Genomic DNA, 14,879 nt, shown 5'->3' with positions numbered 1-14,879 from the left:
GTAGAAAATACTCAGAATACCCTCTAACCTGGCACAAAAAAAAACCCTGCCTGAACCAGCATACTTGGTTCTATAGTATTTCTGTTGATTTCCCTTCATCATCACATTTCTTTTCATCAGAATTACAATTTAGCAGTGCTGCCTCCTTCCAAGCTTTACTTTCACAATTGAGGTTTGACGGTTCCATACATTACAACATAGTTATTGCTAGGAAAAGCATTTTCTTGGAAAGCCATATTCTCCTTAATTTCCATATACTTGTTGCATTCAAACTCAACAGAAGGACAGGCTTCAGATTTTCTTAGTCTGCATTATCCTATGATCATCCCAGTGCTGTTTGTTTAGTCATTTATGTTTGCTTATGTGGGAAACCCTAGATACAGCTGAAGAGTGAATAGAACAAAATTTCATTTTTAGCCATAAGGCTCTTGAACTACACTGCGTGGTGGTGGTTGACAGGCTTTATAGATGGAAATAGGATGTGAGTGTATATGGATTTAGAACACAACAGAGGATTAAGAGAACTGTGTCCATTTCTGGGCTCCTCACCATAAGAAGGACATTGAGGTCCTCAAGCGAGTCCAGAGAAGGGAAATGAGGCTGGTGAAGGGGCTGAAGGGCAAATCATATGAGGAGCGGCTGAGGGAGCTGGGGATGTTTAGCCTGGAGAAGAGGAGGCTGAGGGGAGACCTTATCATTACCTGAAAGGAGATTGTAGAGAGGTGGGTGATGGTCTCTTCAGCCAGGTGACAGGAGATTGGACAAGGGGAAATGGCATGAAGCTGTGCCAGGCCAGGTTCAGATGTTAGGAAAAAAATTTTCACTGAAAGAGTTGTGAGAGCCTGGAACAGGCTGCCCAGGGAGGGGGTTGAGTCACCGTCCCTGGATGTGTTTTAAAAAAGGGTAGATGAGGTACTTAGGGATATGGTTTAGCATAGGACAGGAATATTTGGACTGGGTGATCTTAAAGGTCTTTTCCAACCTTGTGATTCTGTGATTCTGTAGCAGCATCACACAGCACAAGAGCAAGCTACTCATCGGAGAGTGACAAGACAGGGATCCATAGTTGCTATGTATCAGAACACATGAGAGAGGCAAGGAGCCTTCAACTACATTAAGCATGGCTAGCAGGGTAGTGATGAACCATAGCAAAAGTTAAGTAGGAAAAAATTATTCACTTTTCTTCATATTATGAGAATGAAAGTACTTGGTGAAATTCAAAATCAAAACCTCTCAAAGTAATGCTCTTTTGCACAGCACAGAATTAAAATGTGGAACATCCTGTAACAAGGTGTTGTGCAGGGCAAAGTTTAAGTAGAGGTTTGGTCTCTCAGGCCTTATTTAAAACTCTGTCCTGTGTTCAGGCTGTGACTCAGGAGCTACAGAACAGAAGCTGCAAAGTAGCTCAGAAGCAACTTCAATGCAAGTGGGAAAGAATGTAAGAGAAAAGTCAGATTCTGTATCTTTTTTGGGGTTTTTTTTCCCCACTGCATCTGTTACAGACCCCTGTTGGAGAAGTGTATCCTGTAGGCCTTTGGTCTGACTCACTAGTGCCGGCCCGATACTCCCAGCTTCAGTAAAGTGTGCTATGAAATGCCTGAAGAGTATTCAGTTGTTGGAAAAAGGATTAGTCATTCTGAAACACTTAAATACTTTACGTTTTGCCCACCAAACAATGCCTGACTTCTTAAATGTTTAAGAAGAGAAGAAAAGTAAATTTTGGTTCACTCTGCAGCTAGGAAAAGCTTTATTAAAAAATTTGCAAGGATTTGGTGGCTACTGTTTCAGTAGGATCATCAATTCATCAACGAATTAAAGGCCTGACATCCAAATTCAGTTTGGCTGAACTATTCATCTCTGTTAATGTATCCAATTATTGAAATATTGGCACTTTCATCTTTTTTATTACACCAACACAGGAACACTGTACTCCTTCAATTTTGTGAAAAAAAAATAAGCTTGGTATTTTATGTTCATTGTACTCTACCATTAGAAGAACATGGAAAAAATCCAGAAGATAATTATTTAACTCTGTTATGCTTAAATGTAGCAACATAGCAAAAAAGAATATCACAGAAAAAAATCACATAGCTCATAGAGAGAATGCCAAGATGAGTATTTCGCTTTAATAATATAAACCCTTTGATGCATAATGATTTAATTTAATACAAATGCATATTCTGCTTTCACCTCTTAGTAGGACTTTTAACTATTGAACTATATTTATACAGTATTTTTAATTGTTTTGAGAAATCAAAGCCAGCCAAGTAATGTTTAGAGTGATTTAAAGCAATCTTTGGAAGACTCGTCTCATTAATTGCTTTCCCCTTAATAATCTAGACAGTATTGCAGACATGATCACAGGGGTGAAAGAAAGAAGAAGGGAATACTTTCTAGTCATGACAATTCTTACATGTTTTAATTTTCAGTAGCAAGCCATGGAACAGCATTATTCAAATCCTTGTGGTTAGCAATCTGTCTTACTTTTTATGGGCGCCTTGGCATGTTGGGCTACTCTTACGTCACAATGTTATGCACCTAACCTAGCCAGACTCCTTCTCTTCTTAGCAAGGAGAGTGATCCAGGTGTACCAGGTCAGACACCTTGCTTTAACACACTTTTTGATGAAACCTTACTCCTAAGAGAACTAACCCCAGTGATTCTCTGACAACAACAGCAGAGAGTTTTCCAGTTACTTAGTGACAAAATCCAGGGGACTTCAGAAACACTCTTTGGTAGTAAGGAAGGTGCACAGCTCTTTGGTTCAGTGTTAAGGAAATATCACGCAGTATGGTTCCTTTAATAAACACCCAGACTTTGTGTGGTGAAGAGGGGTGATCTAACAGAGCTATGTGAAGATCAGTTACAAAGATTATGAATACAAAGTCTTGAAGGTGGCAGATAATACAACATAGGGCATCAGCAGAACTTGTGATTTGTGAGATTCAGACTAGACATGTTGAGCGATTGCACCCAGAGGGTAGCGCAGCACTGGAGCTGGTTGCCCAGAGAAGCTGTGAAGTTTTCATCTTTGGAGATTTCATCTTCACAAAGCTGCAGCTGATGACATCCAGAGTTGGCGACAGTCCTGATATGAGTATATGGTCAGACTAGACAGCCTCAGAGGTGCAACCCAGGTGTTTTGTGCTCCTGCAAACTATAAAACTTCAAAACTTCAGATCTCCTGACATATATTAAATGGTAAACATTTCTTTAGAAGCACAGTGATTGTTTGGCAGATGCAGGTGCATCTGCATCCTAGAAGGCCAACCCCATCCTGGGCTGCATCAAAAGAAGTGTGGCCAGCAGATCGAGAGAGGTGATTCTGTCCCTCTACTCTGCTCTGGTGAGACCTCACCTGGAGTAGTCTGTCCAGCTTTGGAGCCTTCAACACAAGAAGGACATGGGACTGTTGGAGCACGTCCAGAGGAGAGCCACAAAAATGATCAAAGGGCTGGAGCACCTCTCCTATGAATACAGGTTAAGAGAGTTGGGGTTGTTCAGCTTGGAGAAGAGAAGGCTCCGGAGGGACCTTGTAGTGGCCTTCCAGTACCTGAAAGGTGCCTATAAGAAAGCTGGGGAAGAACTGTTCACTAGGGCACGTAGCCATAGGACAAGGGACAACGGATTTAAACTCGAAAAGGGGAGATTTAGGTTGCATATTAGAAAAAAATTCTTCAATATGAGGGTATTGGATCACTGGAACAGGTTGCCCAGAGAGGTAGTGGAGGCCTCATCCCTGGAGATATTCAAGTTCAGGCTCGATGGGGCTCTAAGTGACCTGACCTGGTGCAGATGTCCCTGCTTACTGCAGAAGGGTTGGACTAGAAGACCTCTAAAGGTCCCTTCCAAATTTATACATTCTATGATTCTATGATATTTGTGAATTCATAGATTTGTTACTATAGACATAAAGAGTAGATACAATCACATACTTGCTAACTCAAACATATCTTTTAAGTGCCAGTGACCATATAGAAAATACTCATGTTTATTTTTGCCTTCTGTGCATACGTTTATTAAATAGTGCATCTTATTACATACTGGAATTCTCCGTGTCTTTTTCAGAATACTCAAGAGGAACTTCAATGTAAAAATATTCTTGCCTTTAAAGATCATACCATATATTTTACTTTCACCATATTTCTAAAGCCTTTTCATAGAAGGAATAGATGGAGAGTTGACAACAGAGTTCTTAGAAGTATTCTTAGAAGTAGGCATTGCCTGTTCAACAGAAAGCTAATGGGAGGAGAAAGAAGAATATTACACCTGTCAAAGTAGGAAATGTCAGAAGGATCCTTCATCTAAGCAGATGGGAATTTTTCAGTTTTAAATTTGGTGCTTGTGGCTCTAGTTGTAGAGTGGCTGAAGAACTTCAGCAGGAGAGAAGTTCTAATAGCATGTCAATTTGATTTTTTTTTCTCCAGATATATGAAAATTAGCTTCATTTTTTTCATTTTCAACTCCTGGTGGTTTTAAATCAAGGCTCAGACCTGTTTTAGAGGGTGTGTTTTAGAAAAATCCCATCTTCCTGAGTTCAGTACAGAAGCTGAGTAAAAGGCTACTTAAACTGTATTGTATGAAGCAATGTTTAGACAATACAGAGTATATATTAGAGTGTATATTCAAAGACATAACGAACCTTTCTGTGCTTAAATTCGGTAACTCAGCATTTTATTCTAATACTGCTGAGCAGAAGTAAGTGAAATGTAGAATTTAATGTGGCAGCATAAGTCCCTCATCTGAACAGAGGACCAGCTGTTTAAAGCTGAGGTTAGGCACCGTTGGCTTGTTTAGATACTATCTGTAAGAAAATGTTTTTCTCAGTTCCATGTGAGAAGATGCCTTTTTCTCCCTAAAATAAGCATTTCTTGCATATATACATATATATGTAACAGAACTCGGGGATGGGTTGCTTAAAGTCTTTTTTTTTTTTCTGCCATTACTCAGCATGGAGCTACAAAGCTTTATTTGGCTTTAAAAAAAGCACTTGCACTCAGCATATCAGGACACTAAAATGGAAAGTGATGCTCTCAGCCAGAGGACAATGTGGTACTAATCACAGCCTTTTCTGCATGTACCTACAACGTCCTCACAGTCCAAAGATTACTTTGTTAGAAAGCCAGATGAAGTTGCCAACAAATGTAGCAAACCAGGAACAATTTCTACACTAACCCCCTGCTCTTCAGTTGTTGTGTGTTCTTGCTAGTTTCTGCTTTCATCTGTTTCTCCTGTTATTTTACTTTTGTTTGGAACTGGGCAAGTTGGACCATTCCCAGTAAAGATTCTGTATTAACCAGCATAGCTTTTCTCTGGTTTATGCAGCCTGTGCAGCCCTCTAAGTTGATTTATCCTGCCTGTTCCTATCTGTCTTCTTTACCGGAGACCCTGCTGCCTTGGAAAATCCTATTGACCTTTCTGGTTTTGCTGTACTCAATGCCTCAAAGTATATCCCTATCAGTAAATATGACATTATTTTCCTTAAGGGAGGCCAATGCTAGGCCAGCTGTTTGCTTTCTTCCCTCCTGCAGTAACTTTCATCCCCAATTTAAGACTTCTGCCTTGCTTAATAGCGGGGCCAAATTGAAGCTGAGCTGGCCTGTTGGACTAACTTGTTTTCTTTGCTGTTTCTCAGCCCAGTAGTTGATTCTGATGCATAAATGCCCTGTTGCTCCCCAGCCCTGGGCGATTCTTGTTCCCACTGTTCCTTGCTTGCTGTGCTGCTGCACTCAGGCAGCAGAGGGAGGAGGGATGCGTTTTGGCAGCACTGCCTGCCTTCCACCTTACCTTCTTCTTTCTTGAGGGCTGCACAGTGGTGGGACTCACCTGTACCTGAAGACTGTACAGCACATGGCCGGTTTCATGAGCATGAGCCCTGCGCTGTACGTGTTGTGTAAAAGTCTTGTGTTCTGTGGTGGGACGGTGGTCTATCCCTGCCACAAAGCCTGGACTGTCATGCAGCCTGCTGAGACAGAGTCCTTCTACTGTTACAGAAGCTGAGGGCATCCTTCTTTGGCTTCTGATGCATAAGCCAGGCTTCCAAGATGAAAGATTCTTTAAGACAGGCTTTTAATGTACCTCAGTATTTATACTGCCACATTTGTTCCCAAGAACATAGAAATTGAAAAACTAGAGTACTTTTCCCATTAATTCACCACCATTTTGCATCTGAAAAGTTTGTACTGTTCACGCATCATACCATGTGGTTGTTAAAATGTGGACTATTTGCAAGTGAAAAGGTGACACACATCTGGTTGTATACTCGAGGTGAATTTATTTGTAAAAAAACATTCACAAATCCATCTTTTCTTGAACAAGGAGTGGTAGGGTGGGTTCCTCAGTCAGAAATCCCCAGACATGCCAGCTTGCCAAAATTCTGTTCTTTTCCTTTTCAGGGTTACAATGAAGCTTTCTCTTCTGGCATGAAAAAGCTGACAATGACTATCTCAGAGGATGATCAGATTCCTCTGAATGACTCTCAATCATAATTTCTGAGTCAATGCAGAATACATTTATGTGGGAACATTCACAGCCAAGTGTTTTGCTGCACCAGACAATGGGTGTAATCACAGATAAGCTTTTCTGTATGGGTGAGCTACCGAAACTCGCTCCAAGCTCCTCTGGCAGCTCCAGCAGTTTCCAGTAGTGAACACCTCATCCTGACCGAGCACATCATCCAGCCCTACTTGGCCTGGCACTACTCCTGGTGCTGCTGGTGAGCCAGTTTGTCTGGACTGATCTCACTCACAACTGGAGAGACAGGACAGATGCAGAGAGGTATCACAAGTCTTTAGGTCATGTAAGCGACTTTGAAACTCATGAAATGCATGTGAAGTACAACTACAATTGTTGCCTGGGTTACAGAAGGACCGTCATAGATGGTTCCTGTGATTATTTGTTGACTATACTGCTTTAAAAGAGTACATTTAAAAAATATTACCTGTGGTCTTCTACTTAACTCGCCATGTAAGCGACTATGCACTTGGCAGTCCTAATGTGAAGAAGAACAGGTATCCAGAAATAATTTACACATTTATTAATAGTTAAATATTCAGCCCAGTGACTGAAAACTATCTGTATTTCCTCAGAGTCCAAGGCATCTTTTCATTTTTGGCAGCCCAGGTCTGTGGCAGGGCCAGAGTCGATGGCAAAGCAGCCCCTGCTGCTGCCAGTGCCTACGTGCTGGGTGCCATTGCCAGAACAAATGAAAACCTTTACTTGGGTCTGACTTACGGATTTGCAAGTAGGAGGAGACAGACTAATACTATGGGATGGGCAAACCACTCAGGCCGTCAGTAACCTTTCAAATACATTTTTAATATTCTCTCTCAATTTCTCTTGTAACAGTGTTAATACTGTTCCACAGATGCACGGCAGACCCAAACACGGCACAAAGCATGGGCAGGAGCCCTGACTGCATTATTGGCACCCTATACATCGACTCTGCTGCAAAACAGTATTTCACAGGGCTCTGAATTACTCCATAGCACCTTTCTTGAAAGGTTTATGGCACAGGCGAGAGGAAAATTTCCTCGTGCCCAAGGAAAAGTATTCCTAGACAAGGGAAAGTTGGACCCATGATTTTGCAATGATGCCAGTGATGCAAGATAAGCACATTTTAATTAGTCATTTTTCCATTTGCTATGAATAGGGATAGCATGATTTAAATCATGTCAGCTGATTCTACACATTTCTTCTGCAGTAGTCTTTTGCAAAGACAGTATTTCCAGCTGGGACAAGTGGAATTTCTTGTTGAAAAAACTACAAATCCACCCACTTCTATGCAATTTAGGTTGACCTGAAGATATTGCATCTCCTCCCTTCCTGCTTTTCTGTTCTACCTGGGTAAATATGAAAACACTCAGAAAACAGGTATTAGTGAAGCCTGATAGATGCTAAAGAAACTAACAAACAGAGGAGGAAAAAATCCCCTTTCTTTCAGGTGGCCTCAAACAAGAACATCCCCTTACGTTCAGTACCAGGAAACTAAAAAAACTTATATTGTTTATTACAAATTAATTCTTGAACAATCTTTCCTGACCAAAAAAAACCCCAAACAAAACACAAAACCGAAAAAACCCACCAAAACAGAGAAAGAGTTTTGTCACAACAGGATAAGGTCATGATTAGCCAAGGAGCAGCTTATAGCTTGTGTGTTGTCAGGACAAACACTTTCCCACTGAGAAAGAGAAGTTACTCACATAAGGCAGGTTCACAAATGACCAGGAACTAATTTCCTGGTTCACAGATCTGATGAAAGTAATATTTCTAAATACTTAGATTATTTATTTTTTATTAACAATCCAGTGTAAAACGATGGTGATGTTGGGAAAAGGGTAACAGTTAAAGAAAATAATGTATTTTTAATAATAAATTTTTAGAAAGGCTTGGGCAATACATCAAAGTCTGAACCATTGTAATGCCTGATTCATTTTCAGTAAAAACTAGGATCTTCATTCAGAAGAATAAAATATTTCACCCTAGACTTCAGACAATTGAGATGGTAACACAGAATTTAAAATACAAATAGAAAGCTGTGCATCAGTAGGGCCTTACCAGGAGTTCCTGTAATATCTAATGATTTTGATGAAGGAAAGCCCATCGAGCAGCCTATCTCTTAATTTACTCAGTTAAATAATCCCTAGTGAGCAAGGCTGCTGAGAAGAGAAAACAGGAAAAGTCAGATTAGCTGCATGCATCCCATAAAAATTGTAGATTATGTTGAACTACATTCTGAGTATATGTTTCTGTAGATAGTTTAGTCCTAGGCTTAAAGATGCAAACTACAGGGACTCTGTAGCAGGCAGTAGAAAGGCCTCAATGGGAATAGTTGTGGTGGTTTAGCCCTGTCTGGAGACCAGACGCCCACCAAAGTCAGTCTATTACTCCCCTTCTTAGTTGGACAGGGGAGAAAATATATATTAAGAGGCTCAGGAGTCAAAATAAGAACAGGGAGAAATCACTCTGTCAGTAATGACGTGGGCAAAACAGACTCAACACAAAGTGAAGAAGAGAAAAACTACTCTACTTTATTACACTACACTACAAAGAACAGTGAGGAAAACGGAGTTGAGAACACGACCAGATCTTAAAACAAACTCAACCAGATCTTAAAACACTTTCCCCCCACCATTCCCTTCTTAGCAGACTTTAGTCAGGATTTTGCTCCCTTTTTCCCCCCCGCTCACAGTACAGGAGGGGCAGGGACTGGGGAAGATGGGGTTCTCCGTAGCACCTTCCCCCTGCCCCTCCATTCTAAGCAGACTTCACTCTAGTCATGATTTCACTCCCTGCTTCCCCCTGCTCACAGCACAGGGGGGCAGGGACTGGGAGATGGGGGCTTCGGTCAGTCCCTTGCAAGTTGGTTCCCTTGTCAGCCGGGGGGTGTTGGGGGCATTCAGTCCACACCCTTCCCCTGCTGCACCGTGGGGTCTCCCCCACAGGAGACAGTCCTCCATGAACTTCTCCAACTTGAATCCTTTCCCCAGGGCTTTATCTATTCACAATCTGCCCTGGCGTGGGTCACTACTATGGCAGGCAGCCAGAAATCACAATGTCTCTCAGTCCCAGTCCTCTGTGGGGTCACCAGCCTCCCCCAGCAAACCTGTTCTGGTGCAAATCTCTCTCTCACTCATCTCTGTGTCTCTGTTTCTCTCCATGGGCTGCAAGTGCTGGCAGGGGTTTGTTCCAACGTAGGGTCACAGCGTCTCCTCTATGTCTCTGTTTCTCCTCATGGCTGCAAGTGCTGGCAGGGGTTTGTTCCATCGTAGGGTCACAGCATCTCCTTTATGTCTCCATCTGCTCCATCCAGTGTGGAGCCCCTCCAGGGGCTGCAGGTGGGGTCTCGGCCTTTTCCATGGGTTTCTTGGGCTGCAAGGGGCATCTTTCTCTCCAGCACCTGGGCCGCCTCCGCCCCCGCCCTGTTCTGGCCTTGGTGTCTGCACAGCTCGTTACATCTTCTCGCTCCCTTCTCTGGTGGCAAAATGCAGCTGCTTCCAGGTTGTTTTCTCCTCTATGTGATTCTCAGAGGCGCTCGACTGTCTCTCAGGCCGTGACTTTGGCCTTGAATTGCTCGTTGTTTATAGTTTAGGCTGGCAGAAAACTGTAACTGCTGCTTAAAGAAACTGTCTCAGCAGCACAGCCTCACAAAACTGCAACAATAGTGCAAGAGAGTTCACAACTTTTGACTGGGGCTGTTGTAAAAAAGATAAATTTAAGGTGTGTGTTTTATTGGTTTTTTTAAAGAAATGGGGACTCTTGATATGAAGTCCACACATGGTGTATTAAAGTGGTGGCTAGGTCAGGTGATAGTGAGTTGGTTTTTGGCCTTGACTTTGATGGCTGTAGTTTGCAATGATGTGCACACTGGATATGCAAGATGCTGTCTGAGGTGAGAGATCACACATTATAACAGAGGACAGGATGACTCTGTAGGTGCTAAATATATCCAGTTTATACCTGGCCAGACTTCAGAAGGACTTTAATAATCCTTCTGTTTTAATACATATCCGCATATTTATCTGTACACATTCATTAAGTCTTTATCTGGTGTTTCTTTAGTTTTTAGATTGTTAAAACTGACAGATCATAATTGCATTAGCCGACAGAATTAAACCTTGCAGTCTGTACTCAGGCTAATTTCCATTCATGAGCGGCAGGAGCGTACGGGCTGTCATGCACCGGTGAATGGTGCTTCCAGGATGGTTCCTGACATGTGGGTCGGCAATCTTAACAAGAAAAAAGAAAAGGTGATCTGCTCAGTATGCATTTATCCTCCTGATGTTCTGTTGATGTGCTGGCTAATGGTGGAGAGCTGTTATATATAACCCTGCACCGGTGCTTAAACCTTGTAAGGAGCTGCTGTAATGGGGTGAATTGCTAACTATTCATTCTGGAGCCAGCAAGCACAACCCAGGGGAAGATTTATTATTCCTTTCTCTCTGTGAGTTACATGCAAAAAGAAATTTCCTCAGAGACCCCATCATTCAGCTTCCCTCAGCAAACTTTTTCTCATGTTTTCCTTCGTTAGAAGCATTCAAAATATGAGCTTAGTTGTGTCTCTCCAACTGCATTACCCAGGTCTGACAAAGGCAGAATACATTTTCTGTGGATATTCTTAAATATGAAATCTGGATTATTTTTCTTCTGTGGCTATTATTCATTCATTAAGAGCCATTCCTTGGATATTTAGGGATGAAAAACACATAAAAGATTAGCATGTCTCATAAATCACTGACAAGTACAGAGAAATATACTCCCATACTTCTACCATTGCCAAAATGTGCAGTTGTTATGTACAAGAATATATTTGAACATACGTTCATGTTCATCATAAGCATAAAGTTCCTCTGTTTATCCATTCTTACAAAAGCAATCTTCCATTATTTTCTCTAATTTTACCATTCACTGAGGTGCACATACTGGTTCCTATGGAAAAAAATATTCATAGGAATCGACTTTTTACAGCTGGATTGAGCTGATGAAGATGGATTGGTAGGTCTCCTGTCTTGGTTTTCCAAGCACTTGGGTGGGACTTGGAAAGGAATATTGACTTCAGACAGCAGCAGGGGAAAAGATGGGAATGGGAGCAGAAAAGAGTTTGAAGATGTGAGAAGCAAGAGGAAAAGGATGGAGTTCACTGTGGGGGACAGGGAATAGAGTAGAGCAGCAGAAAGACTTGATGTTAGTGAGGACCAGAGTCAGGAGGAGCAGGGTGGGTGGCCCTAGAAAGAAGTGGGACAATAAGAGGAATACAGATGAAATTGCAAATACATTGGGGGAGGGAAGTTCTAAAATTCTGGCTTCATGGCAGATGGTGTGGAATTTTTCCCTGGTGGGACGATGAAGAAACCAGGGTTACATAAAAATACTTGTTTCCACCTTCTGTGGTAGAAATAGTTGTCTCCATCTTGGAGGCTGTCTTCTGGATATATCCCTGATGGGGTCTGCACAGACCTTCATCCATGGGTCAGGAGGCACTACCTTTCAGATCTGCCTTTCTAATAGCACTTAAATACACTACTGAAGGCAAACTGTAAACAAATCAGGCCTTTTGTTTGCTAATGGATTGTGGTCCACTTTCTGTTAAATGACTTTTACATAGGTACACTTGAACAGCTGTAGGCACATCTTATCATGTGGTATTTGGTCACCTCATAGGCATATATCTTTCCTGGGATGGAGAGGGCAAGTGCTCCTCTGACACCTCCTGGAAAGAGAGAGAGAGATCTTGGATAGAAGGTGTCCAGTGATACGCATGTACACCGCTCACACTATACCAGTGCTCAGGATTTAGTTGTAATAATCCAGTGAGGAAAGAAAACCAGGCACTCCAGTTTGATCTGTGCTCCCAGCTGGATTTCCAAACACCTGCCAGAAAACTGCCATTGTTTAGAGTCGGGCTGTTGAAAGGAAAATGAGGAGAGGAGATAGTGCTACGAACATGGGCAACTGCAGGTGAAGGCTCAATTAAATGACTCGGCAAAGAGGAGAGTCATCCTTGGTTACAACTGGTTTGGGGGACAAATCTTGGAATTGCAAATGGTTCATGTAAGGTACCTCAGAGGTCATGCTGATCAGAAGGAAGCCAAGCTGTACTGAGAAGCCATCGCAGTGTGAAAACCTGATCAGAAAAATCCCTCCAATTACTGTATGAAGGAACGACAAATGACTAAATGCTGCCCCTTCCATATATCCACAGTGAAATGAGAGCTGGTGAACTCTGGAGGTTTCTGATTTGTATTTAATCTAGAAATTTTGTAAAAAATGAGATTTGTTATCAGTCAGTGTCATTTCCATCTAATTTCCTTACTTCTTATTAGCATGGGTAGGAAATATGGTAGGAAATAAATAATTTAAAATAACGTAGAAATACTTATTTGGCCAAATTCTCACTTCCAACTAGCTTTTTTTTTTTTACACTCAAGTTCTTGTTTTGCTAACAGAATTAATAAAGCACCTTATTAATAGGAGGCTTGGGATAGACACAAAACAAAGAACAAAGCTCTTTATCCAGAAAGATGCAGGAACTTGTGTGACAGACATGTGAAATCTACAGACCTGTCTTTCTAGGAGCCTGCATCATGCTGGACCAGATGGTGGGATTTACTTGTCCTTGCAAGAGGTCTGATAGGAAAGTGTGAATTCTCCTTTGAGTCTTTAAATTCTATGGAAGAATAGTGGAAATCTGTGATACTGTGCCTGTTAACTAAAACAGGGCTGCTTCCTGAAATCTGTGCTTTTTGCTTCACATGCTACCTTTTCAGCCTGGTTTTTCCTCATTCAGAAGAGCATCTGCTGGAGAGCCATCCAGTGTGGCAGTTCCACTGCCAGCTGCAAGCAGTTCTCTCCATAGTCTGCATCCAGCAGCAAGGTGTTCAGCAAGCTGGGTCCTGCACTGCCCACCTACACACTACCATCCTGACCTAGACAAGCAATAAAAGAACAGACTGTTCTGCAGCTCCTTTGGTGCATCTCCAAGGCTGACAGCCAGACTGCCCGGTGGTATCAGTTTGGCTGGGTCATTTTCTCACATTAGATGCTTTTCAACAGGGAGCAACACAAGTCAATTTATATAATAACAGTTCTTGTGTGTGTTTCCCAGAGCGAGTCATGTAAAGTTTGTAAGCTGTCAATATTTTTTGTGTTAAAATAGTTGGTTAAGAAAGACCCTTGTGACTTTAAGAGATGTGAATGTGTAAATGCCCCACTGCCAGAAGTCAGCCATCTGGACTTTGTCATCTGGCAGGTAAACAAATGGCCAGGCTCTTTTGACATCTCTCAGATTATTGCTGATCATATGAACATTAACATTCCCAAAGGTGTCTCTTGGCTTCTTCACGTTTCAAAGACTCCGTTGGTTATTTTTTCCTCACGTGTTTAAATATTTATTTTGACCTTTTACCTCTTGGTGTAACCCCTTGGCTTGTTGGACCAGCCGTATCAAAACACACTGATGTGTTCTGAACGGCCTTGCTGCTTCTGTAAACATGCTGTGCAAACAAAAGAGTGAGTCCCCTACCACACTGTAGCAGATCTCTTTGTCCATTTGGGATTATCCATACAGGTAAGGGGCTGTGCTGAGGTGCGCCAGCTAGTTTTCCAGCCTTCATACCCCACGTTCTTGCTCCCATCCAAGGTTGTTCCTTCCTGCCTTGAATAATACTGAGGTAGGACCAACACCGTGTTGTTATCTGTTTGATGCGCAGGTGCCGCTGCTGGAGTACCGACTCTGCTCCTGGTCCTGGTGGTGCCTATGCTGGGTGTCCTCGCCTGCTCGGGATTCTGAATGTAGCTGGAATTACCTTGTCCTCCGCCTAACACAAAGGACTCCCTTTGAAGATGAGGACCACGTCTCTTTTTGATTCCTGTGGCACCATCCTAAGCCAAATAAATTACACTTTAAAATAAATCACCCTACCGATTTCCTATGAACTTTAAGAGGACTGAGGCATCCGGGAACTCCTTCATGAAGTAAATCAACTTTTGAAAGGCTAAGAAACATTTTTAACTTGTTCCAATATGCCTTATAAAACACTTATGCTGATCTGTGACAGTTGCATGATTCGGTCCAATGGGGCAAGTTACAGTGTTAAAACCCAATAACATAGGCTGTACAGTGAAAGTAAAATCACCATACGTAGGTGCTTTAACTTGAATAACAAATTGTGAAATACTATAGAGATTGAAATGTTGATTGTATGTGATAAATGTAAGAGTACTACGTCCGTCTGTACTATCCTATATGTTTTGTGTACTGCATATTTTTGAATGGCCCCATCATCATTTATTGGGATTACTGGTTTTTAGAGAGACAGTCAAAGCAAAAACATTTCACTTTTTAGAGCTGTATTTCTTGAGGCTATTGGGTAGAATTTGAA

General features: G+C 41.9%; 1 protein-coding gene across 1 annotated transcript in view; it reads left to right on the top strand.

Annotated features, from left to right (window-relative positions):
• Nucleotides 1-14,330, top strand: part of CNTN1 (contactin 1) — a gene marked incomplete at its 5' end in the record, with an annotated part of 143,240 nt that extends 128,910 nt beyond the window's left edge. Inside the window, 1 exon segment of the mRNA XM_084266510.1 lies at nucleotides 14,208-14,330. Within this exon segment, the coding sequence (XP_084122636.1) occupies nucleotides 14,208-14,287 (80 nt within the window). The 3' untranslated portion in view covers nucleotides 14,288-14,330.
• Between the last annotated feature and the right edge of the window lie 549 nt (nucleotides 14,331-14,879).

This window comes from Gallinula chloropus (genome assembly GCF_964237585.1).
Source record: "Gallinula chloropus genome assembly, chromosome: 1".
NCBI lineage: Eukaryota > Metazoa > Chordata > Aves > Gruiformes > Rallidae > Gallinula > Gallinula chloropus.
The sequence above is the reverse complement of the archived record's forward strand: the minus strand, read 5'-3'. Positions and strand labels throughout refer to the sequence as shown.